Source organism: Chelonoidis abingdonii, chromosome 1, assembly GCF_003597395.2.
Source record: "Chelonoidis abingdonii isolate Lonesome George chromosome 1, CheloAbing_2.0, whole genome shotgun sequence".
Classification (NCBI taxonomy): Eukaryota; Metazoa; Chordata; order Testudines; family Testudinidae; genus Chelonoidis; species Chelonoidis abingdonii.
In genome coordinates, this window is record NC_133769.1 from 26979515 (window position 1) to 27006725 (window position 27211).

Genomic DNA, 27211 nt, shown 5'->3' on the forward strand with positions numbered 1-27211 from the left:
GTGAGGGGCAATGCTTGTAAGGTTTATTATTTTTGTATGGATTAGTGCATTTTTGCGTGACTAACAGTGTCTTTGTGTTAAGTTCTATACCTATCACATGCTTCCTGAGAGAGTTAAACTATAACTCGGAAGGCTCATGTCTTGAGTGGGATTCTGGGAGAGAGTGTGTCTATGCTACTGGGATATATTGGTGACCAGCACTGGACCTGGGGGCCTAGAGAGGTGAGCTAAGAGGCTCACTTCTGTGAAAGGGGAACAGATAAGGAACTTCCCATAAACATCTGCAAAGATACCTGATTATCCACCTTCAAATCCCTTCTCAGAATTCCCCTTTGCCATGATGCCTACAAAAAACCTTGACAGCGGTTAGGCTGTTGGTATACTGTGAACACTGCCTACCATGGTGAATTCTTGTTTCCCACCTACTGTCTGTATCCATCTGTTATCTTACCTTGTGCTTGGCTTATAAACTCCTTGGGGCTGGGATTGTCTGTTCTGTGTTTGTACTTTACCTCGTATACTTGGTCCATGACGAGTATACCTAGTATGCCAGGTCCATTACTAGGTCTCCTAGATATTATGGTAATAGTTTTTGTTATGTTTTTGAAAAACCCAGTCAGTGGCTAGCTCTTGGACAGAGAAATGAGTTTCCAATTTTTCTAAGATCCCCCGACAAATAAGGGATTGTTAGCAAAGGAACCTTTGTTCTCTGGTAACTCAGAAGCATTGATGGAGCACAACTGTAAGGGGAAAAAGTTGGGCACCTTCCCCTTCCAGTGACATAATTAGAGAGGAGAGGAAGTGGAGTCATGTGTGCCTTGCTTACTTCCTGCCCCACTTTCCTACAAATCCCCCCCATCCCTCAATAATTCCTCCCCATAGGTGTTCCACTAGGTCAAATGAGGGGGCTCAGAGATTCCCCTCCCCTTCACTGCTCCTTGTTCAAGGGAAGCAACTTATAACTCCTCTCCCTCCCCATGCTGCCTCCAGCATCATGCTTTCCCTTGACGCTGCTGCTTCTATGGCAAAAGAGAAGGTCAGAGGAGAGTGTGAAGAGGAAAAGAGGAGGTGAGAGGTGTGCAGTGAGAGGTGTAGGGGGGCTTCAGCTCAGCTCCCAACATCCGTACTCTCTATTTTTTTCCCGTCTATAAAACATGGTTCCACTGACTCCATGTCAATCCCTGCACACTGTTCCTGAATCCTCTGCCCACCTCCTCCACCTGTGAGTCTTCCACCAAAGTCTGCCTTTCTGGGGAAAGGAGAGGTAGCATGGGAGGAGCAGGCTTTACTGGATAGGCAGAGGGAGAGAGAGAGGAGGCAAGGTGATGATGCTGGGGTAGTGAAGAGACTGACATACAACGAGTGTTTTCTGTGGCTAGTTTAATCATTGCCAAGGATCCAGAGCCAGCGGCCGGGGAGAGCTGGGGCTGTAGAATATAAGGATGGTGAGAAATAATTGTTTAAAATACAAGAAAATTGGCTGTCCCAAAACTTCGTTAATGCAGAGTTTAGTTTGGCTGGTGGTGCCTCGTGCTCTTTCAGAATGTCTAGTTCAGCTACACTCAAACCTCTGAAAACCAGGAAGCGAAGAACTGAGATAACAGAAACGGAAACCTCTGAAAATCAGCAAACGTGCCAGTAACACATATACTAGCACTCTACCTTTACAGATGCTACAGAACACTTTGGGAATCGAACGCATGAGCACCGTAGGACTAAGTCTAAGCACTTCTCTTTGCTATGGCAAAACTCAAGCTTAGATTAGGCACAGTGCACAGGAGCTGCCTACACTCAAACGCTCTGCCTACTCCACACATGCCACCCCAGACTTGCAAAATATTACCACTACGTCATCCTTCCCTGATAATTCCTTCTGAGAAATTGCCTTCACTTTACTCCTCACTAAGCCCTGGAGACCATTGCCATGTATTCCGCTAGACTGCTGACAATGCCTAAGGCAAGCAGACACTTTTATGCACTTACATTGAGACAACCTACAGAATTCAGTGCTGAAATGAGGCATACTTGATCCCTCAAGGTACATGTGCTTCTCCTCAATCACAATGACAGGTCTGCTAACCCACCCCAACTGATCCCTCCACCTTTAGCACAGGTACACCTACCACAGTGAAGGCAGCATGCCGATAAATGCTGCAGTTCAAATCTGGAACACAATATAAACATTCACACCATCTCATAATCCTCTTCACATCTACTTATTATGGTACCACCCTTACTGAACTATTCCCAATAGCTATTGACAGCACCAGGGGGCATAGTTCAGGTAGCATTGCCAAAGTGGGGTATATTTTAACTTTGTATTTCCTGGTTTTCAGGTAGCTGAATTTGACATTCTGAAGGGGTCTGGAGTTTGGCAATCATACCTGCATTAGCAATGTTTTGGGCAGTTAATCTGGAGTAACATGAGTGACCTCAATGAATGATTCACACCTGTGTCAGATAGTAATCAGACCTACTGGTCTCATTGGAGTTACTCTGTTGCCAATGAGATAAGAATCTTGCCCATTAGGCACAGGAGAGTGTGGAGCTGATGTCAGATATCTTAGGAACAGACTCAGATATCTTAGGAACAGTGGCACACTTACCACTGTTGAATACCACCTTACTCTGAGTAATCACAAGGGTTTGAAACTTTGCCCAAGTGGACTACTTGTATAGTAAAGGTACTGCTCAGGATAGGTAAGGGTGGCAGATTCTGGCCCTAGGGAAAACACAATAGACAAGCTGCAAAATCTTGTATCTTGTTTCCCAAGCAGTATTATTGAAATGAACAAGGCAGGAGTTAATGTATACAGTACATTTCCCAATACTACTTTATAAAGTGCTTGCTCTGCCCCTTGTAAAAATTCAAAGCTTATATTGATTCTCAATTTAAAGGTATGGAGATTACAGTAAAATATTTTAAAATCCTCATTCAAAACCTTTTATACTTTAATGTAAACCTATTTATTTAAAAACATGGCATAATTTACCATAATTTTGATATTATAACAATGTTAGAAGCCGTCTTCATATCAAACCATAAAATATTTTTATTGGACATTTTATTCTAGTGAAGTATTAACCTGCCATGCTGAAAATTATTGTTCCTGCTGAGATTAAAGTGGTACTAAAATGCAAACCAGTGCTAGTTTTGGTTTGTAATAAAACAGCCATGAAAAGACCATTTTTCATTCTTTGGTGGAGCACTGGTAAAAGTGTCAGTGCATATAATAGAGAACCTATTTCATTTTTGCTTTAATCAATTTATACTTCATTTAAAATTTTTCATTATCTTCACTAACTTTTAATGAATGCATTAATATAGATGAAAACACTGATAAAAAGTGGAACGTATTGGCTTTTTAACATTAAAGAAGAAATCTCTGTGGGAATTTCTACTGCATTCTCCTCAATGTAGTATTTAGACACCTTACAAATATTAATGTACAGTATTAAGCCTCACAACACACCTGTACATGAAGGAAGTGTTACTCACGTTCTAGGGCCTGATCCAAAGCAAACTGATTTTGGATACCCATTCAGCCAGCTTTGGATCAGACTCTTCCTGAGGAACAGAGAAGTTAAATGATTAAATGGAATAGAAGCCAGATATCCTGATTCCCAGGGCTGTAACACAAGCTAGTCCATTCTCCCTCAGGAAGAAACCCATTCTTTTAGAAGTCCTTGGGTGAAATCCTGCCCCATTGTAGTTAATGGAGTTTTGTCCTTGCTTTCAGTGGGGCCAGGATTTCACCCCTTGTTTTTAAGGCATCTAAAATAGGGAGAATGGACACATTAACCACCCAAATCGATAGATAAAAACATTTAAGTAAAAATTTAAAGAAAACAAAATGGTGAGTAATGAAAAATGGAGAAAATGTCTGCTGGGTCAAAATGCATTAAAATGTTAGGGTTTTTTTTGAAATATTACAAACCTAATTTTCTCCAGCTGAATCCAATCTGCAGAGTTATTCCTGGTATAGGACACAATGATGCTGGGATCTGTGTAACTAAAGCGACATGAACCTGAACCTGTGAAGATCAATACAATTAAATGTGATATAACACAACAAAGCAATACATTATCCTTCAATAACAGCAGCTTCTGACTAAGCCCTTGTCACCATTATCACTTTTCCATATTTTAAATTCTTTGATTGATGAAAAAAATTCCTGTGATCTGTTGCTGAAAATAATGCATGCTTTGAGTCAGAAATAACGCAGAAATGATAAAGCACAACACTGCAGTGTAATCTGCTGTAAATTTCCCATGGGAACTCAAAATAAATTACCGAACAGACCCCTTGCAAAAAAAAAAATGCATGTGTTATGTTGAAACAAAACCTAAATATTATAGATTAATTCACGCATCACTTTTTAAGGGGGAACATTAAAAGGCTGCTTTAGACCCAAAGAATAATACATGAAACAAAATATACTAAATGTTAGAAAAATATATGCAAAATTCCTTGAGTTCTCTAAGAGGGAAATGTACTATAGCAACTATAAAGAATAAAAATGCTGCAGAATGTCAAGAAAAATTAAAAACCAATCCTAAAAGCAACTTTGTAGTATTGTTATATTAAAAAGAGATTTTTAAGTCTATACAAGGAAAATGAAAATGAGAAATCATAGTGTTAGCTCACTAAAGCTCACAAATAACAAACTTTTGTCACTGATCTGGGAATCAGGAAGTATTTTACTTTAAAAATGTGAATTAGTTAAGTCCTATGACACTCCTGCAAGGTAGGTTAACACATTTATTTATTTATGATTTCTGAATGGGCATCTCTAGGAGATGACACAAAAATAAATATAATAATTTATTACAGGACAATGAAAATAACAAAAACCGAACCCCAAAATTCAACCAACATAATGCAATAAACATCCAGCCAGGTAATCAAATTGAACAAAAGCATGTCACCTTCTCCAGAACACAATTATGATGTACAACTTAACTAACTACAATCACTCCCCCCCTCCAAAAAAACAGAAAAGCAAAACAAAAAAACAGATGAATCTTGCTGTGTGCCCTGGAGGCCAAAGTTGTGGCTATTTTGTACCAACAATGAAGAGTAAGTTACAAAAGTTACAAAAAAAGCTTCAGACATCAGCTCCCTCCATTTTAAAGAAAAGGGACTCCCTGTTGAGTGCTTCCTCTGATCACAGCTGCCACAGAATCACATGAAGACAGACATGGTAGGAAGAATCCAGATATTTAGGCCTTTGTAGGTAAGCATGTAGGTGATAATGTACAGATCAGTAAATTGCTGCACAGAGAATGCCAACATTTTCAGACATGGCTACCTAACACTAAGACACCTGAAACTATACTTAGGCACCTAAATAAACGGTCTGATTTTAGAAGGTACCAAGCACTCGCATTCAAATAAACAGTAACACAGGCCACAAATTTACTTTCCCTGCAATTCAGTGGTAGAACTGGGAACACAGAATCCAAAGTATCTTGATTTTCAGATCTGGACTATATCTTAAGACCTAGACCACACCCCATTCCAGAAGGGAAATCAGAGGGTGAAGTCCTAGCTCCACAGAAGTCAATGGGAATTTTGCCATCAACTTCCAGGGGAGAGGGGGAGGGCAGGATTTCTGCCAAACTCTTTTGAGTGTCTTTGAAATTATCCAGTGTATTTCTTTCTCATACCAATATTTTTTTTTAAATTGTTAAATCATTACTATGAAAACCATAGTAAAGTTTTAAACCACTACAACTATGCTGAACATGTTCAGCCAGCTTGGTATGGGTACTACTGCAACAAGGCTGAAAATAATTAGTGTTGCAGAGCCAAGCTGCCACCTTGTACTCCAAAATGGCTAGAAAGCAACTGTCTGTTGTTTATTTTGACTGACGTGGCAATTTTTCCCTACTGTTTTAAAAACAAATGAAGTAAAAAAATGTTTAATTTGTACCCATCTGCTGGGATAGTCTGCTTTACTGAATGGGCATCTGTTGTTGGCTCTTACATTTGTATCACTTAGGGGTTGAAAACTTTAATCATACTCATTTATTTTATTTCAGAGGAATTCAGTTCAAAACCAATGAACTTCAACTAGTTTATAATCACCAAAGCTGGAAAGAGGCTGACAGGCCAAACTGCAGTGTTATTGAGTTTGATGTGTAGAAAAAAGGAGAAGGAAGAAGTGCATACATGATAAAGATATCCAGTAAAATAGATCTAAGGAAATGATCTTTGCGTTATTCCAACTATTGTTAAAGTCTGCTTTATGTGCTGGACTTTTCAAAAACCAAAACAAATCAAACTACGCTGCTGGAAAAAATGCAAGTGGAAAAGATTGTTTCATAAATATAAAGCAAAGCGGGAAGGGTCACTGCAGGAAATGTAGATTGTCTAACAATTCTGTAAAAATGAAAAATGTTACCTGAGAAACCTGCATATCTCACGTAACTGTCTAATGATATTCAGAAATAACAAATTGCTTAATTCCTGCAAGAAATGGAAGCACTGGGAAGGGTCTGTGCAAGGCAGATACGGTGCTTCACTTTTGTTATTGTATAAAGAGCCATGGAGGAGGGGTGATAAGGGAAAGAGAGAGGGTTTTTCAGTTCTAATAAACGGGACAGGACAAATAAGATTGGGAAAGTCAAAAAGAACAGCATATGCAGCAAAGATGTTTTGATGACCAATAATTATGCTTTCATTAATGTTCAACTTCTCTTTATATACATTCTTTTCTCAAACCCCAAATAAGAAAATCAGATTCTTTATAACCTAAGGGCCCAGTTCTGCAAACCCTTACTCACAAAGGGTACATTTACGGAGCAAAAACAATAACAACAAAAACCCCGTGGCAACACATTTCAAGGTATGTCTGCATTGCAATAAAACACCTGCAGCTGGCCTGGGTCAGCTGAATAAGGGTTACGGGGCTCAGGCTACCAGGCGATAAAATTGCAGCGTAGCCCTTCAGGCTTGGCTCCAACCTGAACTCAAACATGAACACTTCAATTGTATAAGCCCCACAGCCTGAGCCCCGTGACCCCAAGTCAGCTGACCCGGCCAGCCACAGGTGTTTTATTGCAGTGCAGATGTTCCTTCAGAACCTGGGGCCAACTGACTTGGGCATTCAGGGCGTGTGCTGTGGGCTAAAAACAGCATTATAGATGTTTGGGCTCAGGCTGGAGCCCCGGATCTAAAACTGCTACCTAGCACTTCTCAGAACCCAGGCTCCAGCTTGAACTTGAATGTCAACACTGCTATTTTTAGCCCCAGGGCATGAGCCCCAATCAGTTGACTTGGGCTCTGAGACTCACTGCTGGAGGGGTATTTTTGTTTTTGTTTTTGCTGTGTAGGTTGTACTGAAAGGTAGGGTGATATTAATCCCTGTGAAGAAGGTCAGCACAAGGCCCAGGCATTATTCAGTGCTGCTTGAGCCCTGTTTATTGTTTACTAAATGGTGCATGGACCTTGTGCTCACCCGCTACAGAGAAGTGACTTTCAGCCATAACCCTTGCATATATTAATAATTTGTTGGTATGAATAGGAGCTGAGAGTGCTCAACATCTTGAAGGTTTAGGTCAATAGTTCTCAAACTTTTGTATTGGTGACCCCTTTCACACAACAAGCTTATGAGTGTGACCCCCTGCTCATAAATTAAAAACAATTTTTTAAATATTTAACACTATTGTAAATGCTGGAGGCAAAGCAGGGTTTGGGGGTGGAGGCTGACTGCTCGCAACCCCCCACATAATACACTTGCGTCCCCCTGAGGGGTCACGACCCCCAGTTTGAGAACCCATGGTTTAGGTCTTCAATCCTATTTAATTAACTCTAAAATTTAAAAGTAAATTATTAACAGTTACCATACAGTATATCTGAAATACTAGTTATTTGCTATTCTTGGCATAGTCTTGAAGGGTTAACTACAATAGGAACACAATTGCACACAACTGTGTTTATTTAAATATTATGAAAAGGCAATTGATAAAGCAAGTATTCAGGATTACTGAAGATACTTTTGGAAACCTGCAAGTTTGATATCTGCATTTATTTATCTAGATACAAAAATATATCTTGACTTTATTTAAACATATATGAGAATTTTTCTTCAAATAATAGAGAAACAGAGATTGAAGGCAGAATCTCTGGAGGAAGGGGGAATGAAAATGTCCTTCAGACTGCTTCCAGAGATGGTAATAAACAGTTTGTCAGTTTCAAGCAGAGAAGAAAGGGCAGGATATAACACTATAAATCTTCAGTCCCAGTGCCCTCTATAGTAGAGAATCTAGGGGACTAGGTAAAATCCACTGAATGATGTCATTTACTAAAGGACTCTGGATATTGTGCAATTTAATTCAAGAATACCCTGCTTTTGTATATGCCATGCAAACAGGTAATAAACCATATACAGTGGTTGTTTTAAAAAAGCCAACATTAACCAAATTACCACACTACGGGATGTAAGACACCAGTTATTTCCTAATCAAGTATAGTTTTGCAGAATCTCTGATACTATGGTGTAGTTACTGACAGCAAAAACTTACTTTCTAATAGCAAGTATTTTATTTTTCAGTTCCAAAGGCTGATACCTTCCTCTAGTCCACTGGAAATAATTATCTGTTTGTCCAAAAATGATACTCTATTCCCCTCACATACACAACCAACCTTTCCCCTAGCCTTTCCTTATACTATATTTTTCTTTCTTTACAACAATGTACTTACCATGTGTCTTTATCCGAAATACGTAGATTTGTAAAATGCATTAAAAAAACTGCAGTGAAGAGAAACAATCCTCACAGAAATGTTTTCAAAATGGTGCAACTATCACTGGCTGCAATGGAGGTCAAGCTTCACGGATAAGTAAATAAGCCCAACCCAAATTGAAAATTACCCTTAAGAGTTTTAACATAACTTTTTTTTAAATTTGCCTTGGCTTATTAAAAAAAAACAACAAATTTCTGATATCAGGTTTGGTTTTAAGAGGGTCACTACTTTGTTTTAGATACTCTTTTTTTATTTGGCCTTAAAACCATTCCCCAGTCCTGCAAATATGTTTCATAAATTGTTATTGATTGAGGCTGAAGTAGCTCATTCTACAAAAATATTTAAGATTATAATATTAAATTGATACTGGTAGTGGATGGCTGCCAAACAGTTTCCATTAAAAACCTCATTTTCACACACATACACTTTGAAATGCTAAGTTTTGGGCTGCAATATTCTATGCTCAATTTCTACCTAAAGGTAAATTTCTTGGAAAGAAGGGCTGCTCTAAAATGAACCCGACTGCAATGGCCGAGGGCCCATTCTGACAGCCGGAGGTCATGGAAATGCAGCCATATTCCAACAGGCTTCCTTTCCTTCTCCCAGGCAGGGAGAGAGCGAGCACTGAGCCAGTTATGTTAGCACCATTCCTCTTAAATCATGGGATCCCCAGGTAGCTATTGTTGTGTATTTGGTTGTCATGGTTTTTGTTCCTATGGCAACTGAGTTAGATTATTAGGGGATAGCCCAGCCAGCTTCAGGTCAGCTGGTCAAGCAAGCTCCGTGTCCGTAAATAAATGGTAGCTTTGTTAGCCGTCTGCTCTCTGGCCTCAAGTGATTTCTTCCTAAACCGGCTGCCCCCAAGGATATAACAAGTGGTGACGAGGATGGGATACCAGTGCTGCCCCAGCAACAGAAGGAAGTAGAAGTCAAGGTAAAGAACAAATAAACAAACAAAGAAACAAACAAAAACTGCTTGTTTGCACTGACTATGAAAGTGAAACTAAAATCATGGCTACTCTGACCGGGCCACTGGAACCTTTTGATGAGAATATAGTGCAATGGCATGTGTATACTGAGCATTTTGAGCTTTTTGTTATTGCAAATGACATTACAGAAGCGAAGAAGGTGCCAATATTCTTAAGTGTTGTAGGGGCTAAAACCTACTCCCTGCTACGCAGCTTACTACACCCTGTTAAGCCTGAGATTAAATCTTACAGTGACATTGTGGAAATCCTGGGGTCCCATTTTTCCCCAAAACCACTGGTAATTGCTGAAAGATATCGGTTCCACAAAAGAGACCAAAAAGAAGATGAAACAGTTGTACAATTTGTAGCAATTTTAAAAAAGCTAGCAGAACACTGTGAATTTAAAGAGATGTTAAATGATGCCCTGCGTGACAGGTTAGTGTGTGGCCTGTACAGTGAAGCTATACGGAAGCGCCTACTGACAGAGGCTCAGCTTACATTACAGAAGGCTGTTGATATTGCTGTCTCCATGGAACTGGCTACAAGGGAGGGCGCAATACATCGGTGCATCCCCTAGGGTGCAAAAAGTGTCACAAGAACCTACCCACAAAACTGTGCAGAGTCAGAATGTTACCGCTGTGGTAAGCCAGGTCACCAGGCATCAGAATGCTGGTGTAAGGACCTGGTGTGTCGACACTGTGGCAAAAAGGGACACATTGAGTGTGCCTGTAAACAAAAGAAAAAGAGGCCTGTGGTCTGGCGACAAAAAGAGGAACCCTGCATACCCTAGAGCAGACCCAGGATGATCAAGGTGACACCTCATCGCAAGAGGAAGTGCCACTGCATGTTTTGTCTTTGGCAGTGGGCTCACATGAATACTGGGTAACCCGTTGTTGGATGGCAAACCTATACGCATGGAACTGGACACCGGTGCAGCCGTCTCGCTGGTCTCCGAGACTGTGTATAAAGAAAAGCTACAGCATCTTCCGCTTAAGGCAACAAAAACTGTTCTGAAGACGTATACGGGAGAAGCTGTGCCCATGTTTGGGCACTATTGATGTTAAGGTGGAGCTCAATGGACAGGCTGCTAAATTGCCACTGTTTGTGGTGAGAGGTAACTACCCAGCCTTAATGGGTAGGTCTTGGCTTGGGAAGATTCAGCTGAACTGGGCAGAAGTGCACCGGATGACTAAAGAAGAAACCAGTCTAACCCCTATACTAAGGAAACATGCTGCTGTTTTTGGAGATGATTTGGGAAGTATGAAGGGAATCACTGTGACATTGAACATTAAACCTGACAGTCCACCAAAATATCTGAAAGCCCGAACTGTGCCATATGCCATCAGGCCAAAAGTTGAAGCAGACCTGGAGCGCCTGGTCACCAATGGAGTCCTAATACCAGTTACCCATAGCTCATGGGCCACTCCTATCGTTCCAATAGTGAAGAAAGATGGCTCTCTCCGGATTTGCGGTGATTTTAAAGTCACTGTCAACCCAGTGTTGTGTGCAGAGCAATACCCGCTTCCCCGCATCGATGACCTCTTCGCAGGCCTGGCTGGGGACAAAAGTTCAGTAAGATTGATCTGAGTCAAGCATATTTACAGATGCACATGTCGATGAAAAGTCCCAAGAGCTGTTGACTATTGTGACTCATAAGGGGCTTTATCGATACTGTCGCCTACCCTTCGGAATAACGTCTGCTCCCGCCCTGTTCCAGAGGGCTATGGACCAGATCTTGTGTGGCTTGTCAGGAGTTCAGTGCTATCTGGATGATATCCTGGTCACTGGAAGGAATGAAGAGGATCACTTAAAGAATTTAGAGGCTACCCTACAAAGACTGGAAGAGTATGGCCTACGAGTTCGCAAAGACAAGTGTGAATTCTTCAAGCCCTCTGTTGAATATTTGGGACACATCATTGATTCTGCAGGTCTTCATAAGGCCCCTGCAAAAGTTAAAGCTATTGTGGAGGCTCCCCACCTCGAAATGTAAGCCAGCTGCGCTCGTTTCTAGGACTACTGAACTATTATGGAAAGTTCATCTCACAGTTAGCCACACTGCTAAAACCACTTCATGAGCTCCTTGGGCAGAACAAGGCCTGGAAGTGGACTGAAGCCTGTGATGTTGCATTTAACAAAGCTAAGGATGCATTGCTAAATTCTGAAGTTCTAACGCACTTTGATCCATCCTTACCCCTACAATTGGCCTGCGATGCCTCCCCTTATGGAGTGGGAGCAGTCGTGTCACACATTATGCCTTCTGGGGAAGAGAGACCTATTGCTTTGCTTGCTTCACGCACTCTAAGCAAAGCAGAAACTAACTACGCCAAATCGAACGTGAGGCATTAGGAATTGTTTTTGGAATTCGGAAGTTTCATCAGTACCTGTTTGGGCGAAAGTTTACTCTTCTCACAGACCATCGACCTCTGACGTCAATTTTTGGACCCTACACAGGCATTCCCCCATTAGCTGCTAGTCGTATGCAACGTTGGGCATTGTTACTTTCAGCACACACATATGAAATCAAATATCGGAAATCCACTCTGCACGGCAATGCAGATGGCCTCTCAAGGTTGCCTTTGCTGGTCAAAACATCAAGATAGTGCCCAAAAGGAAATCTTCTACTTTGAACAGGTAGAGAATACACCCATCACTGCTACTCAGATAAAGAAGGCAACTCGCGTTGACCCAGTATTGTCCCAAGTTATGGACCTGGTGATGCATGGAAAATCTCGACAAACCTCTCCGGTCTCACCCGACCTTGTTACCTACATGTCCAGGAGGACGGAGTTATCGGTCCAATCTGGTTGTTTGTTGTGGGGGAGATGTGTGTCATTATTCCACCACCACTGAGATCACAGATGTTAGAACAGCTACATTCCGGTCACTGTGGAATAGTGCGCATGAAGGAAATTGCACGAAGCTATTTTTGGTGGCCTGGATTGACACAGTGCTATTGAAGAGAAGGCAAAAGCTTGTATGTCATGTCAGGGTGTGAGGAATGCACCCCAGTGGGCACCCCTACACCCATGGGACTGGCCTGAAAACCTGTGGCAACGTATTCACATTGACTTCGCTGGCCCCCTTGAAGGAAGCATGTTCTTGGTGGCAGTAGATGCCCATTCTAAATGGCCAGAATGTCTCTATAATGCAGTCCACTACTGCAGAGAGTACTATCCAAAAACTATGGGGACTCTTTAGTCGTTTTGGTCTGCCAGAACAACTTGTGAGCGACAACGGACCACAGTTCATCTCTCAGGAGTTTCAAAATTTTATGAAGGCAAATGGGATACACCACATCACTTCAGCACCATATCATCCATCCACCAATGGATTAGCTGAGAGATTTGTGCAGACAATGAAACATGCTTTGAAATCAGCAAGGGGACAATACTCCATTCAAAAGCATCTGGATACCTTCTTACTTTCCTATAGAAACACACCTCATGGTACAACCAAGGCATCCCTGGCCTTTCTAATGATGGGATGACAGCTGCACACTTGCTTTGATCTGCTGAAACCTTCTGAACCCCAACAAATTGTGCAACGTCAGCAGCAATATCAAGTCATCAGACAGGCACCCAGGGCAAAAGACTGAACCTTTAGCTCAGGACAGCCAGTTTTGGCTCAGAATTATACTTCCGGAGCTAAATGAGTCCCTGCCACGATCATCACTCAAACAGGATCTGTTTCCTACACAGTCCGAACTGCAGAGAATCTTACCTGGCAGTGACATGTAGATCAGCTGTTGCCAGGTCATGCCAGTCCTCAGGACACATCTGCAGCTGAGTGGTCTGACTTCACCTCTTCTGGTGAGACACCGAATCAAGGATCACCTGTTCCTGACTGTTCTCCTCCATTACTGCCGGCGGCTGAGATACCCCTTTGCCCAGCACAAGCTGATACCACCTCCTCACCCATTCGTGCTGCGGACCCTGAGCCCATGGTCAGGCCTGAGCCCACGGTACTTTCGGGTGCAACAACACCAGAAGTTCGCCATAATCCACCTAGAGACAGAAGGCCTCCTCATCGGCTGGATCTTTAGCTAGGGTGAATCCACTGTTATGGGGCAAAATAATCCCCAGAGTTTAGCCGGGAATGGAGGCAGTCTACCCTCCTTCTCTAGTCTAGTGCGTGTTTTATTTAGGGGATGTTCTTACTGGAGGGGAGGAATATGTTGTGTATTTGGTTGTCATGGTTTTTGTTCCTATGGCAACTGAGCTAGATTATTAGGGGATAGCCCAGCTAGCTTCAGGTCAGCTGACCTGGTCAGCTGGTCAGGTGAGCTCCGTGTCTGTAAATAAATGGTAGCTTTATTAGCTGCCTGCTCTCTGGCTTCAAGTGATTTCTTCCTAAACTGGCTGCCCCCAAGGATATAACAGCTATTTAGCCTTCAAACAACTTTGTCTAGTAGAGCTGCACAAACTTCCAGGCAGTATTTAAATTCTTTCTTCCATGGATTATTTGTGAGAGGAATTGTAATATCTCAAGGTCCTGGATATAGAAATTAGGGCATACACTTGCAAGTATTCATCATCTAAGATTTTGCATGTGTTTAATTAAATTAGGATATCATTTGTTTCTTCTAATTGGTTCCTCCCCAATTGTGGAGTCTTTCCTTTTGTAACAGTGTACAGGAAATATCTAAACGTATAGGTACATACAGAAATCCTGAGAAGGTAGATTAAATTTAATTTTGAGCTGTTCAAAGTTCAGCAATCATAGAATCTTAGGAAATGTAAGCTGTAAAGTCATTGAGAAGTCATTAAGTCCAGCACTAAGGCAAATCAAGTATAACTAGACCACCCCTGTCTAATCTATTTTTAAAAACCTCCAATGACAGGGATTCCACCACCTTCCTTGGAAGTTTATTCCAGTACAGAACTATCCATGTATTTAGCAAGTTATGCCCTTGAAAAAATCTCCTGTGGTGGACAGTTGGTTTGCATCCTATCTTTTAAAGTTAGTGTCTTCCTGTCCTAGAGGAAAACCTGGTAGTCTGCATATCCAGGAGGCAATGAAAATGTTGGCACTACCCCAAGTGCCCAGTTGTCTTATTTGTAGACTGTTCTCCCTAAATCAGACTGGAAAGAATGTTCTCTCCCTTTTTTTAACCTGCTTCCATGTTTTGTCACATTGGGGCTGTTTTGGGGGTTTTGTAAAATGTAACCAAACATATCAAAACTCGAACACACAGTTATAGATTTTCCAGCTGGGGATGGGGGAAGTTAAATACCACCCTTGTCTTTGTGTCTGGAGCTTGAATAATGTGAATTTGGTTTCTTCCAATGCCATATGAAATTGCTATGGATAAAGTACTGGGAGGACTCGAAGGAAGTACAGCACTCAGTGAAGTTATCAAGGTGACTCAGTCAAACATAGATGATGGTAAGTTATGCCATTTTTGAAGTTCTTGAGAAGCTGCAGATTTAGCATTGTTCATTCAGTGAAACTTTGTGAGATTTTCACCTCCAACTATTTGACTCCCCCAGGGGATAACTGGCAGGGAAAAATAATTAACATCTTCTTAGACCATTGCTTTGGAGTGTGTCAAATTTATACAAAATCTAGGTACAGCGCTGTTGGCCTCTAGGACTTCTTCACAGCATTGATTGGAAGCTTGTGTTTCACAGAGATAAAGCAAGATGTCAACTGTGAGATCAATATTTTGTGCTTTGCCATGGATTGTGGTGCCTTGAACCTCTAGAGAATATATTATTTTTTATTACAAATATTTGCACTGTAAAAATAATAAACAAAAGAAATACTTTTCAATTCACCTCATACAAGTACTATATTGCAATCTCTTTGTCATGGAAGTGCAACTTTACAAATGTAGATTTTTTTGTTACATATCTGCACTCAAAAACAAAACAATGTAAAACTTCAGAGCCTACAAGTCCACTCAGTCCTACTTCTCGTTCAGCCAATCACTGAGACAAACAAGTTTGTTTACATTTACATGAGATAATGCTGCCCTCTTCTTATTAACAATGACACCAGAAAGTGAGAACAGGCATTCACATGGCACTGTTGTAGCTAGCATTGCAATGTATTTACGTGCCAGATATGGTAAACATTCATATGCCTCTTCATGCTTCAGCCACCATTCCAGAGGACATGATTCCATGCTGATGACGCTCATTAAAAAAATACATTAATTAAATTTGTGACTGAAGTATTTGGGGGAGAATTGTATGTCCTCTGCTCTGTTTTACCCACACTCTACCATATATTTCATGTTATAGCAGTCTTGGATGATGATCCAGCACATGTTCATTTTAAGAACACTTCCACTGCAGATTTCACAAAATGCAAAGAAGGTACCAATGTGAGATTTCTAAAGATAGCTACGGCACTCAACCCAAGGTTTAAGAATCTGAAGTGCCTTCCAAAATCTGAGAGGGATGGGGTGCGGAACATGTTTTCAGAAGTCTTAAAAGAGCAATACTCAGATGCAGAAACTACAGAACTCGAACCACTAAAAAAGAAAATCAACCTTCTGCTGGTGGCATCTGACTCAGATGATGAAAATGAACATGCGTTGTTCCTCTCTGCTTTGAACTGTTATCGAGCAGAACTCGTCATCAGCATGGACGCATTTCCCTGGAATGATGGTTGAAACAGGAAGGGATATATGAATCTTTAGCGCATCTGGCACGTAAATATCTTGTGATGTCAGCTACAACAGTGCCATGAGAATGCTTATTCTCACTTTCAGGTGACATTGTAAACAAGAAGCTAGCAGCATTATCTCCTGCAAATGTGAACAGACTTGTTTATCTGAGTGATTCGCTGAACAATAAGTAGGACTGAGTGGACTTGTAGGCTCAAGGAGAAAGCCACTTATTGTAGCACGCAATGGGATCTCTCTATTTTTATCTTATTTTCTTTTACCTGTAGTTCTAATAGTTTTAAGATCCATTCCTTTAGGTAGACCCAAGAGTTTTATACTGAGTTGGTGGCTCTATTTTACTTTCCAGGAGCTGCAGACATATGTTTGAGTTGATTCAGATGCTTTCTACTCTTTGTTCTACTGCTGTAGATGGATTCTGAAATCCATGTACCCTTTCAGTTTGCTGGTCAAGGGAAGACTGAAGACATATTTAAATTCTGAAAACTTACTATCCATCGCTATGGCCAAGTTTAAGATAATTTCTTACATGATCTTGGTGGCCCAGTTACTGGGTTTTTACAGACAGCATAACTCCACTGGATTGTTTGATTTGCACCCACTCTTTTACAGTTATGAATTTTGGTATCAAATGTAGCAAGGTAGCCTCTCTTAGTGCTCAGAAAGGAATCCATAGAATATTGGAGAGTTACCTCTATTCTTAATTAGTCAAAGACTTGCAATACAAGCTTGAACTGAAAATATTAAAGGGATTCAACTGGAGGCTCTTGGAGACATCTGCACATTAAAAAAGGAAAATGCACTCTATTTTTTGAAACACACATATGCACAGGGCCTGTAGAATACCATAAAACCACATACTGAGTGAGAATTTCCACTCAGGTTATGGATTCTTCCTAAAAGTGGGGGATACCATGAGTCTCTGCCCCCTCCATGGCCCCACCCCATCCCTCCTCTTCCCCCCCACCCCGAAGCCCACCCTGGAGAAGCCAGAAGCCGAAGTTGGGCTGGGGAGCCTGGGCCCCTTCACCCCTGTCTGGGGCGGGGCGGGGGGCACTGAAAGCAGCCACCAGTCCATGTCCCCACCACCTGGAACCCTTGCTCAGGGCAGGTGGAGGATCCACGGCTCCCCACAGCTGCCTGTGTGGCTCTTGCCCAGCCCCAGCTCCAGCTTCTGGGCTGGCTTGGGGACGGGGCTTCAAGGACCAAAAGGCCAGAGCCAAGCCATTGTAAGAGCTGCCCAGGGAGCTGTGGGAAGCTGCAAGCTCCATCTGCCCTGGGTGAGAGTCCCTGGGGGAAGGGACACAGCCTGAAGGCTGCTCTTGGGCCCTCTCAGCCCAGGCAGGTTGAGGGTTCCTGGCTCCCCATAGTTACCCGGGCTCCCTGGGATGCTCTTACCCAGGCCAGGCTCCAGCTTCCAGTTTGGGCAGGGGGTGGGGCCTTAGGGGGAAGTGGAGGAGCAGCGGGCCAGGCCTGTGTTGAAAAGTGGAGGGTCCAGGCCCATCCACTTTCAAAAGTGGAAAGGCCATGGCCCTTGGCTCCCCTGTTCCAGCACCCCTGCTTGGAGACACCTACACATTAAAAATGAAATTCCATTCTATTTTTTGACACACACATATGCACAGAGCCTATAGAATACCATAAAATCACATATTGAGTGAGAATTTCCAGTCAATTTACAGACGCACACATGAAATTCAAGTGGAACCTTGACAGGGTATTATTTTAGAACAGGGGTTCTCACTTCATTACACTGTGACCTCTTTCTGACAACAAAAATTACTATGTGAGCTCAGGAGGGACGACCAAAGTCTGAGCCCGCCCAAGCCCCACTGCCTTGGGTTGGGGTCCAAAGCCAAAGCCCAAGGACTTCAGCCCCAGGCAGTGGGCCTGTAATCTAAGCCCCACCACCTAGCGCCTAAGCTCTCAGGCTTCAGCTTTGGCCTCAGGCGGCTGCGGCTTCAGGCCCCACCAAGTCTAAGCCAGCCCTTGTGATCCCATTAAAATGGATTTGCGACCTACTTTGGGGCCCCGACTCACAGTCTGAGAAGTGCTGGTTTAGGATAAAGAAAGCCCAGTGTTTATGGATGTTGTACAATTTTAAAACGCTTATAACTGCCAAATCAAAAATGATTTTTATCAGCCCACTGAAAGACACCTCTGCCAAATTCCAGTTTTCTACCACATCTTGCTGAGGTGCTAGAACTGTACAAAAGAAAAAAGTGGCAACATTTTTTAATATTGGCAAAAGTGTGGGCTTTTTTAACTTTGTTTTTTAAAAATAGCTTAACGTCCCCCTCTTTTTTTTTTAAAGATTCATTCTTAGGCTGAAAACAAATGAACAAAATTTCAGCCCAAAATGTAAATATTTGACAAAACGTGAAAATGGCCCTTTAGAATGGAAACACTTGTGCAACTTTACAATAGGTGTCACTGTGTGCTCCACATATGCTAAAGGTTGGGGCTATCTTGGTGGTCCAATGAGAATGAAACATATTGTCATGTGTGGGATCCACATTTGGGTAATGAGCTTTCTCCTGAGTCCTGTTTCTGGATTGAATGGAAAAGGCTTACTTACTCCAGCACATTTTTAAACTACAGTTTTCTATAGTATTTCTTCGTAAAATCTACAGCACACTATTCAGAAGTGGAAACTTGTTTTTCAAGTTATATTGACCAAAGCAGTTATGGTCTAATAAAAATGGACAATTTTAATCATACAAAAGTGTTATTTTAATAAAATGCATCAAGCGGGATTAAGTTTAAAGTCTGCCTATAATCCAGCCTTTACGATTTCAAACAACTAATTCCCTAATGGCATTTGCTTCTGCTTCCAGACGATCCATTTTAACAAAAGGAAGCGATTCAGACTCAGTGCCCTAAAACAGAATGCTAGGATTTGTCCGTTTGTTTTATCTGCTTTTTTTCTGTTTGCTAAATCTCCAACAATTACGGTTTATTTCTCAACAATGGCAGAAAAGCACTGGTGTAAAAGTAATTAAATATAGTATTTAGAATAACCAACAAGCCATACAAATAATTTATTACAACTCCATGAAAGTGTCTTTCAAATAAGGCATTGACTTTTAACCCTGGTATCTTTTAACTCTAGGTATCTGAGCAAGCGTCCCTTGTATAATTCAGCAAAATCAATAAACAACATCTAACATTTCCATTTATGTTATATGAAGTATGTCAGATGATATTACTTACCCATCTTATCTTTCACATTAGATGTAATTTACAACCTATATATTTCCACTAAAGACTTTTCTGGCAAAAAGGTGAGTTTCCCAAATTCCCTTCAGCAGGGGTCTGTTTTTCATTTTAGCTACAGTGAACACCTTATAGTGACTGTTTGGCAACATATCTGAAACAAATAGTTTGTCTGAGTCCAATTGCATATGGATGTGTCCAATATCCACATAAAACCACCATAATTGTCATCCTTTGTTCACCATCTAAAAAGTGAACAAAACCAAATGGAGAGAGAGAGAGACTCAATAATCTAAGCACTGAGGGCAGCTCCTCCAGGTCAAAGCTGGACAGTGTGGGGAAGTTAACCCTCTGAATAACTGGTCTGTCCATGACTAGTAGATAAATAGATAATTTCAGTGCGGTACAGTCAATATGATACCAGTCACCAGAATTATAGTACACAAACAAACAATAAAGAATAACAACAACAACAAAATCTACAAATTGCTACAAATAAGGGCCAAATTCACTCATCAGAGTCCAACTGGTTGAGCTAGATGCTATGGAGATGCAGAATGGGAAGGAGGAGGAATCCTTTTCCCACACAGCTGCTCCATGGAACCACTCTAGATGCTACTACTTCTTAGTGGCTGGAGAAATTTTCACAGCCCCCAGGTCATCCTTTCCTCTAAAGAAATACATAGAGTAAGTTATTTCAGCAAAGGTGAGTGAAAAAAGCTAATTATTACAGCAGCACTGATGATGCAACAAGATGAAATGGTTACTTCCTGTAACTGTCGTTCTTTGAGATGTGATGCAGATGTTTATTCCACTTAGGTGTGTGCGTGTCCAGTGTGCCGAAGCCCAGAGAATTTTGCTTAGCAGTACCTGTAAGAGGGGCGGTGCTCGCGCCTTGTGGTGGTAGCTCCTCCCTTGGTTACATGAGGTGGCACCGCCCTGACCCCCCTCAGTTCCTTCACACCAAATGCCCATGAGATGAGACTCCGATACAGAGGGAATGGAGGGGTGGGTCATGGAATACACATCTGCATCACATCTGGGAGAACCACTGTTACTGGAAGTAACTATTTCTTCTTCTTTGAATAGATGCAGATGTGTATGCCACTTAGGTGACTCACAAGCCGTACCCCTCCCAGGAGGCAGGACTCAGAACAAGGATTGCAGGACCACCCTTCTAAAACTTGCATCCATCCTGGAAGATGCGGTGATGGCATAATGGTTGATAAATACACGTATGGATGACCATGTAGCAGTCCTGCAAATGTCCAATATGGAAATATCACTGCGGAATGCTATTGACATTGTTTGTGCTCTCATCAAATGAGCTTGCATTTGCTAAGGAGGCATAGTTAGTTATTCGCTAAGGGGGTGTTGCTAAGCTATATCATATGCAGTCTTGATACAGGATGTTATCCATTTAGAGATGGTCTGTCAGGAGACCGCTTCCCCCTTCATGTGGTCTGCATATGACACAAACAGGTGAGGTGACACATGAAACAGTTTAGTCCTATCCAGATAGAAGGCTAATGTATGGAAATGGTGTTCCCCCGGAAACGAACTTATGAAAGAAAATGAGTAAGTATACTTCCTGGTTCAAATGAAACGGAGAGCACTTTAGACAAAAAATTTGGGTATGATCATAAAGTCACCTTGTCTTTGGAGAATTGTGTGTAAGGACGCTTTGCCATCAGAATCTGCACCTCACATACTCTCCTTGTGGATGTTATCACTATCAGGAACGCACTTTTCTGACACGAGTGGAAAGGGACAAGATGCTAGGGCTTGGATGGAGGACCCATCAGCTCTGCTAGGACTGTGTTACAGTCCCACAGAGGAACTGGCTCTCGGACTGGGGGATGTAGGCAAAGAAGCCCTTTTAAGAACTTTGCTACTATGGGATTTAAGAAGACTGATCTTCCTTGGATGGGGGATAAAATGCCAATCTCACTGCCAGATGCACTTTCAGTGAACTAGGCACAAGTGCCAACACACAAGAAGCTCAGAAAACCAGTACTGCCCGGCCATACCAGGACAATGAGGATGAGCTTTGCCCAGTCCCCCTTCAGTTTGAAGATGATCTATGGAATGATTGGGACTGGGGAAGGTATAGAAGAGAGCCATTTGCTAGATGAGAGAGAAGACATTGGACCTGGCACCTGGATTAGGGCCCCTGCAAGAGCAGAACAGACGACATTTTTGGCAAACATTCTCAAGGAGCGTCCAACACTAAGGAGGACCAGTGGAGGAAGATGGAGCAATTTGTCCACGGAGCAAAGAGTCAGATGGTAAACTCTCCTGAGCCACATTTGAAGGGGGCAAAGGTGCAAACTGAACCACCTATGTGCAAGCAGAGATGTGGCCCAAAAGTCCCTGGCACATCTGAGCTGTTGTGGAAGGCTGAGACTGCAGATTCAGGAAAAGGTGGCAAATCACCTAAAAATGGTCAGTCAGAAAAAACACTCTTGAACTTGTAGAGTCTATTAGGGCCCCTAATGAATTCTATATTTTTGAGTGGGAACCAAAGTACATTTCCCAATGTTTAGGATAAGACACAGATGATGAAGCAAGCACAGTGTAGTGTTGATGTGAGAAAGAGCTTCCACTCTAAATCTGCCCCTCAGTTACCAGTGGTCCAGATATGGCAAGATGTGATTTCCTTTCTTTCTGAGATATGTCATGATGATGGCCATGCATTTGGTAAAAACCCGAGGGGCAGAAAAGAGGCCGAAGGGAAGCACTGTATACTTGGAAATGGCAATCTGCTTTGACAAATCAAAGGAATTTTCTGTAGCTCGGGAAAATCGACACATGAATGAAGGTGTCCTAAAGGTCCATGGCACCAAATCAGCTGTTCTGAGACAACATGGGGAGAATAGTTGATAGGATGACCATGCAGAACCTCATATACCTGATATATTTGTTGAAGCTGCCAAGGTTGAGATTGGATGTTATCCCTCTTTTGGATTTGGGTACCAGAAAGTACTTGAAAAAGCAAAGCCCAACTCTGGTGATTTGGCAGAACCTTCTTCACCAATCCCAGTGCCAGCAGAGAGCAAACCTGCTAGAGGAGCAGAATCTCATAAGACGGGTCTCATAGACTCATAGACTCGTAGGTCAGAAGGGACCAATATGATCATCTAGTCTGACCTCCTGCACAAGGCAGGCCACAAAACCCTACCCATACACATTTATAACAACCCCGAACCCATGACTGAGTTATTGAAATCGTCAAAATTGAGATTTGAAGACCTCAAGCTGCAGGGAATCCACCAGCAAGCGACCCATGCCCCACGCTGCAGAGGAAGGCGAAAAACCTCCAGGGCCTCTGCCAATCCGCCCTGGAGGAAAATTCCTTCCCGACCCCAAATATGGCGATCAGCTAAACCCTGAGCATGTGGGCAAGACTCACCAGCCAGCACCCAAGAAAGAATTCTCTGCAGTAACTCAGTTCCCATCCCATCCAACATCCCCTCACAGACCATTGAGCAGACTTATCTGCTGATAATCCAAGATCAATTGCCCAAATTAAACTATCCCATCATAACATCCCCTCCATATACTTATCAAGCTTAGTCTTAAAGCCAGATAAGTCTTTTGCCCCCACTACTTCCCTCGGAAGGCTGTTCCAGAACTTCACTCCCCTAATGGTTAGAAACCTTCGTCTAATTTCAAGTCTAAACTTCCTAATATCCAGTTTGTACCCATTTGTCCTTGTGCCTACATTAGTACTAAGCTTAAATAATTCCTCTCCCTCCCTAACGTTAATCCCCCTGATATATTTATATAGAGCAAGCATATCCCCCCGGAGCCTTCTTTTGGCCAGGCTAAACAAGCCAAGCTCTTTGAGTCTCCTTTCATAAGGCAGGTTTTCCATTCCTCGGATCATCCTAGTAGCCCGTCTCTGAACCTGTTCCAGTTTGAATTCATCCTTCTTAAACATGGGACACCAGAACTGCACACAATATTCCAGGTGGGGTCTCACCAGCGCCTTATATAACGGTACTAACACCTCCTTATCCTTGCTGGAAATACCTCGCCTGATGCATCCTAAAACCGCATTTGCTTTTTTAACGGCCATATCGCATTGGCGGCTCATAGACATCCTGCTATCAACCAATACCCCAAGGTCCTTCTCCTCCTCTGTTGCTTCCAACTGATGCGTCCCCAATGTATATCTAAAATTCTTATTATTAATCCCTAAGTGCATGACCTTGCACTTTTCACTATTATATTTCATCCTATTACTATTACTCCAGTTTACAAGGTGGTCCAGATCTTCCTGTATAGTATCCCGGTCCTTCTCCGTGTTAGCAATACCCCCCAGCTTTGTGTCATCCGCAAACTTTATTAGCACATTCCCGCTCTTTGTGCCAAGGTCAGTAATAAAAAGGTTAAATAAGATCGGTCCCAAAACCGATCCTTGAGGGACTCCACTAGTAACCTCCTTCCAGCCTGACAATTCACCCTTCAGTACGACCCGCTGGAGTCTCCCCTTTAACCAGTTCCTTATCCACCTTACAACTTTCATATTCATCCCCATCTTTTCCAATTTAACTAACAGTTCCCCATGCGGAACCGTGTCAAACGCCTTACTGAAATCGAGGTAAATTAGATCTACCGCATTTCCTTTATCTAAGTAATCCGTCACCTTCTCAAAGAAGGAGATCAGGTTGGTTTGGCACGATCTACCTTTAGTAAATCCATGTTGCAATTCGTCCCAATTACCATTGACCTCAATGTCCTTAACTACTTTCTCCTTTAAAATTTTTTCCAAGACCTGAAGATGGATGAGGAGGAAGGGTGGAGAATAGGGTTGGAGAAGAACTGAATGGCATAGCCCCATCTGATGGTGCTTAGGACACAGCTGTCAGTTGTGATCGAGCCCCAAGCATTGCGAAAGTAGACCAGCCTGTCCCCAAATGGAGGGGATGAGAGAGAAAGTGAGAACTGGAACACTTCTCTGAACCAAGGACTCAAAATGGAAGCTTGGGGAGTTCCAGAGGATGAGATGTGGACTGTAAAAAACCCTAAATCAAAGTTCTTCCTCGTGTGAAGGGATCTGTGGCCCTTTCCTGCAATCTTTGGGGAGAGAAAGGCTGCCCAAACGTATGCTGCAGACAATACTGCAAATGCTTTTCCTGTTGAAAGCCAAATTGGTGTCTCTGCACTGCTAGTGTATACACCCACAAGGACTGAAGGGTAGCTGTACAGTCTTTGAAGGAGTACAGAGTCTCATTGGTTTTATCCAAGAACAGTGCCTGCCATCGAAGGGCGAATCCTCAATGGCTGCTGGATATCGGGGGCAATGCCTGAATTCTGCAGCCAAAAAGACCTCCTCATGGTCACTGCAGAGGCCATCACTTTGGCTGATGTATCCATGACATCCAGCATGGACTGCAAAGCTATCTTAGCCACCAAGCAGCCTTTGGTGACGAACATCCGAAATTGCTTCCTCGAAGCCTTGAACATAGCTGTCCAGTTGACAAAGTAATACTTGTAGGTGTTCTCCAGCAGGAGCTCAGCTTGAATACCCATATGCCACAACAGATCCTGATATGCCTCGAAATCCTCTGGTACCAAAGGGGAGGAAGTGCCCAGCATTGCAGAATTGTCTGGGAATAAGGATGAGGCAGTTGAGTGTGATCGAGCAGGATCCTGCTCCAGGGCTGACAGATTTGGAAGGGATCTGGAGGCTCCTCGAGGAGAAGCATCACTGGTACCTGGATCTGTGATGGATCGACAGTCACTGCCACAGACCTGGCCAGCAATCTTGACTTTGAATGAGATGACTGAGGAGTGTCCCATGGGGGCAACTGGTCTGGATAGGGCATTGGTGGCCAGTTGGTGCCAGACCAGGGGCGAAGCGAGCACTAAACCTGGTGCCCATAGTGCTGCATGAATAGCCCTCACTCAGGTGATGGGTAGTGGGAAGAGGAAGATTCCGACTCAGACACCGAGGGGTCCAGGCCTTTGAGATAGTGGTCTATCCAGCCTGGAGGGTGCACCCAGCCGGTCCTACTTGTTCATAGCCCTAAATGACAAAGGGGCTGGCGCCAGAGGTGAAAATGGTACTGCTGGCACCGAATACATCTCCTTCGTTTTGGGTGCCAGGAGTGGTGTTGACCCTGAAATCAGCATCAGTAACAAAGTAACCCAAGGTTCCAAAGTGGAAGTTGGTCACTGCTGCCATGGCAACATTGCAGCGCTGGTCATAGGGATACCAAAGTTCCTGGTGCTGAGGAGGTCCCCTGTACATTGGCCCCATTTCCACTGAGTGTGGAAGGGAATCACTGGGGTGTAGCGACAACAGACCCGACAGGTTCAGGGTCCCAGCCAGCCAGTGTGGCTACAAAGTCCTGGACCAAGGGAGAGGTCAGGACAGAGAGGCTGCCTGATATGCTGCTGGCGTGGAAGTAGAATCCGTGTCTGCATCTACTCGAAAAAGAACATTCAGCTTGTGTCTCTCTAAGATCACATTTGTCCATTATGATCTCTCATGTACTGAAGTTAATAGAAGAGCCAACTATAAAAACTTTGCATATAAGGCCTTAGGGTGCATTTGAGGATTTTGTTAAAAAAAAACAAAATCATTTGGATAGTGTAAATTTATGATAGTGCAAAATAGGTGTGCCTTTCACTTATATATAACAAGTTATGTTTTAAAGTACAATTCTGCAGGACTCATGATGGTAATAAAACAAATTGCCACTGAAATAATGAAATAATAAATAAAAGTCAAGTGAGTTGCCTGGCTTTACTACAGATACTAGACAAGCTCCGTGCATTCTCTCCTAAGAAATGTCAGATGGATTCTTGGTATGTGGACTTGCTGAGCAAAAAGAGTCTTCACATTGACCCTATCAACCTTAATGGTTCAGGAAGAGTAAGAGAGACTATTAAGTTAATGATTCATTAACTCAACATTTCTGACCATTAACTCAACATCTCTGACACGAGAGCCTTTTGGAGTCATTACAATCTATCATGTCAAGGATCCACATACAAATTTATGATTCCTACCTATGCGCTAATCGAAGACATACTAAAATTGTCCTCTACATACACTTATGCAGTAGACTGTGAAACAAACAAGCATTGTGGAAGATTGAATAAATGTATATAGCGTAATAGAGGAGATTTCATTACATATAGTTTATATATATGTATATATATACACACACACACCTCTTTTTCTTTTTAAAAAAGTGCTTCTATAAAAATATAAGCCGCCAAGATCAAAATAATTATATTGCTGTATTTAAGAAAAGTGAAGGGTTTTATAACCTTACAAAAGTCAGGAAATTCTACGTGAAGGCTGAGATGATTTTCCCTTGACTCATTTCATTAGAGAAAAGAAAAAGTCACAACAGTGGGAGGTAAAAATTGAGAATGATCAAACAAATTGCTAGCTTAATTTTTTTGCAGTCACACTTTACATTAAGTATATCTATAATATATGTGTAAATATATGTGTGTTCTTTTACATTTTATTTGAATCCTGCATCCTGAAACTTTTTTGAGGGGAGAAGACATTCAGATGAATGGCAATAGGAAGAAAGCAGAGGGACTTCCTAAGTGGGAAGGGTCAGTGGCAGCTGCAAAAACAAGGAGCGGGGTCCTGTCCGTATGACAGTTTCAATAGA

The 27211-nt window shown here is 42.4% G+C and overlaps 1 protein-coding gene and 1 long non-coding RNA gene across 2 annotated transcripts in view; one reads left to right on the forward strand and one right to left on the reverse strand.

Moving 5' to 3' along the window:
- RELN (reelin) overlaps window positions 1–27211 on the reverse strand; it is a 468247-nt gene that overhangs the window by 219645 nt on the left and 221391 nt on the right. Inside the window, exon 9 of the mRNA XM_032796143.2 lies at window positions 3939–4035. Coding sequence (XP_032652034.1) covers window positions 3939–4035 — 97 coding nt within the window. The remainder of the gene's footprint in view (window positions 1–3938; window positions 4036–27211) is intronic.
- The window catches only part of LOC116834207 (uncharacterized), a 35084-nt gene continuing 17429 nt past the window's right edge, over window positions 9557–27211 (forward strand). Inside the window, exon 1 of the long non-coding RNA XR_004375893.2 lies at window positions 9557–9684. This is a non-coding gene — a long non-coding RNA (uncharacterized LOC116834207). The remainder of the gene's footprint in view (window positions 9685–27211) is intronic.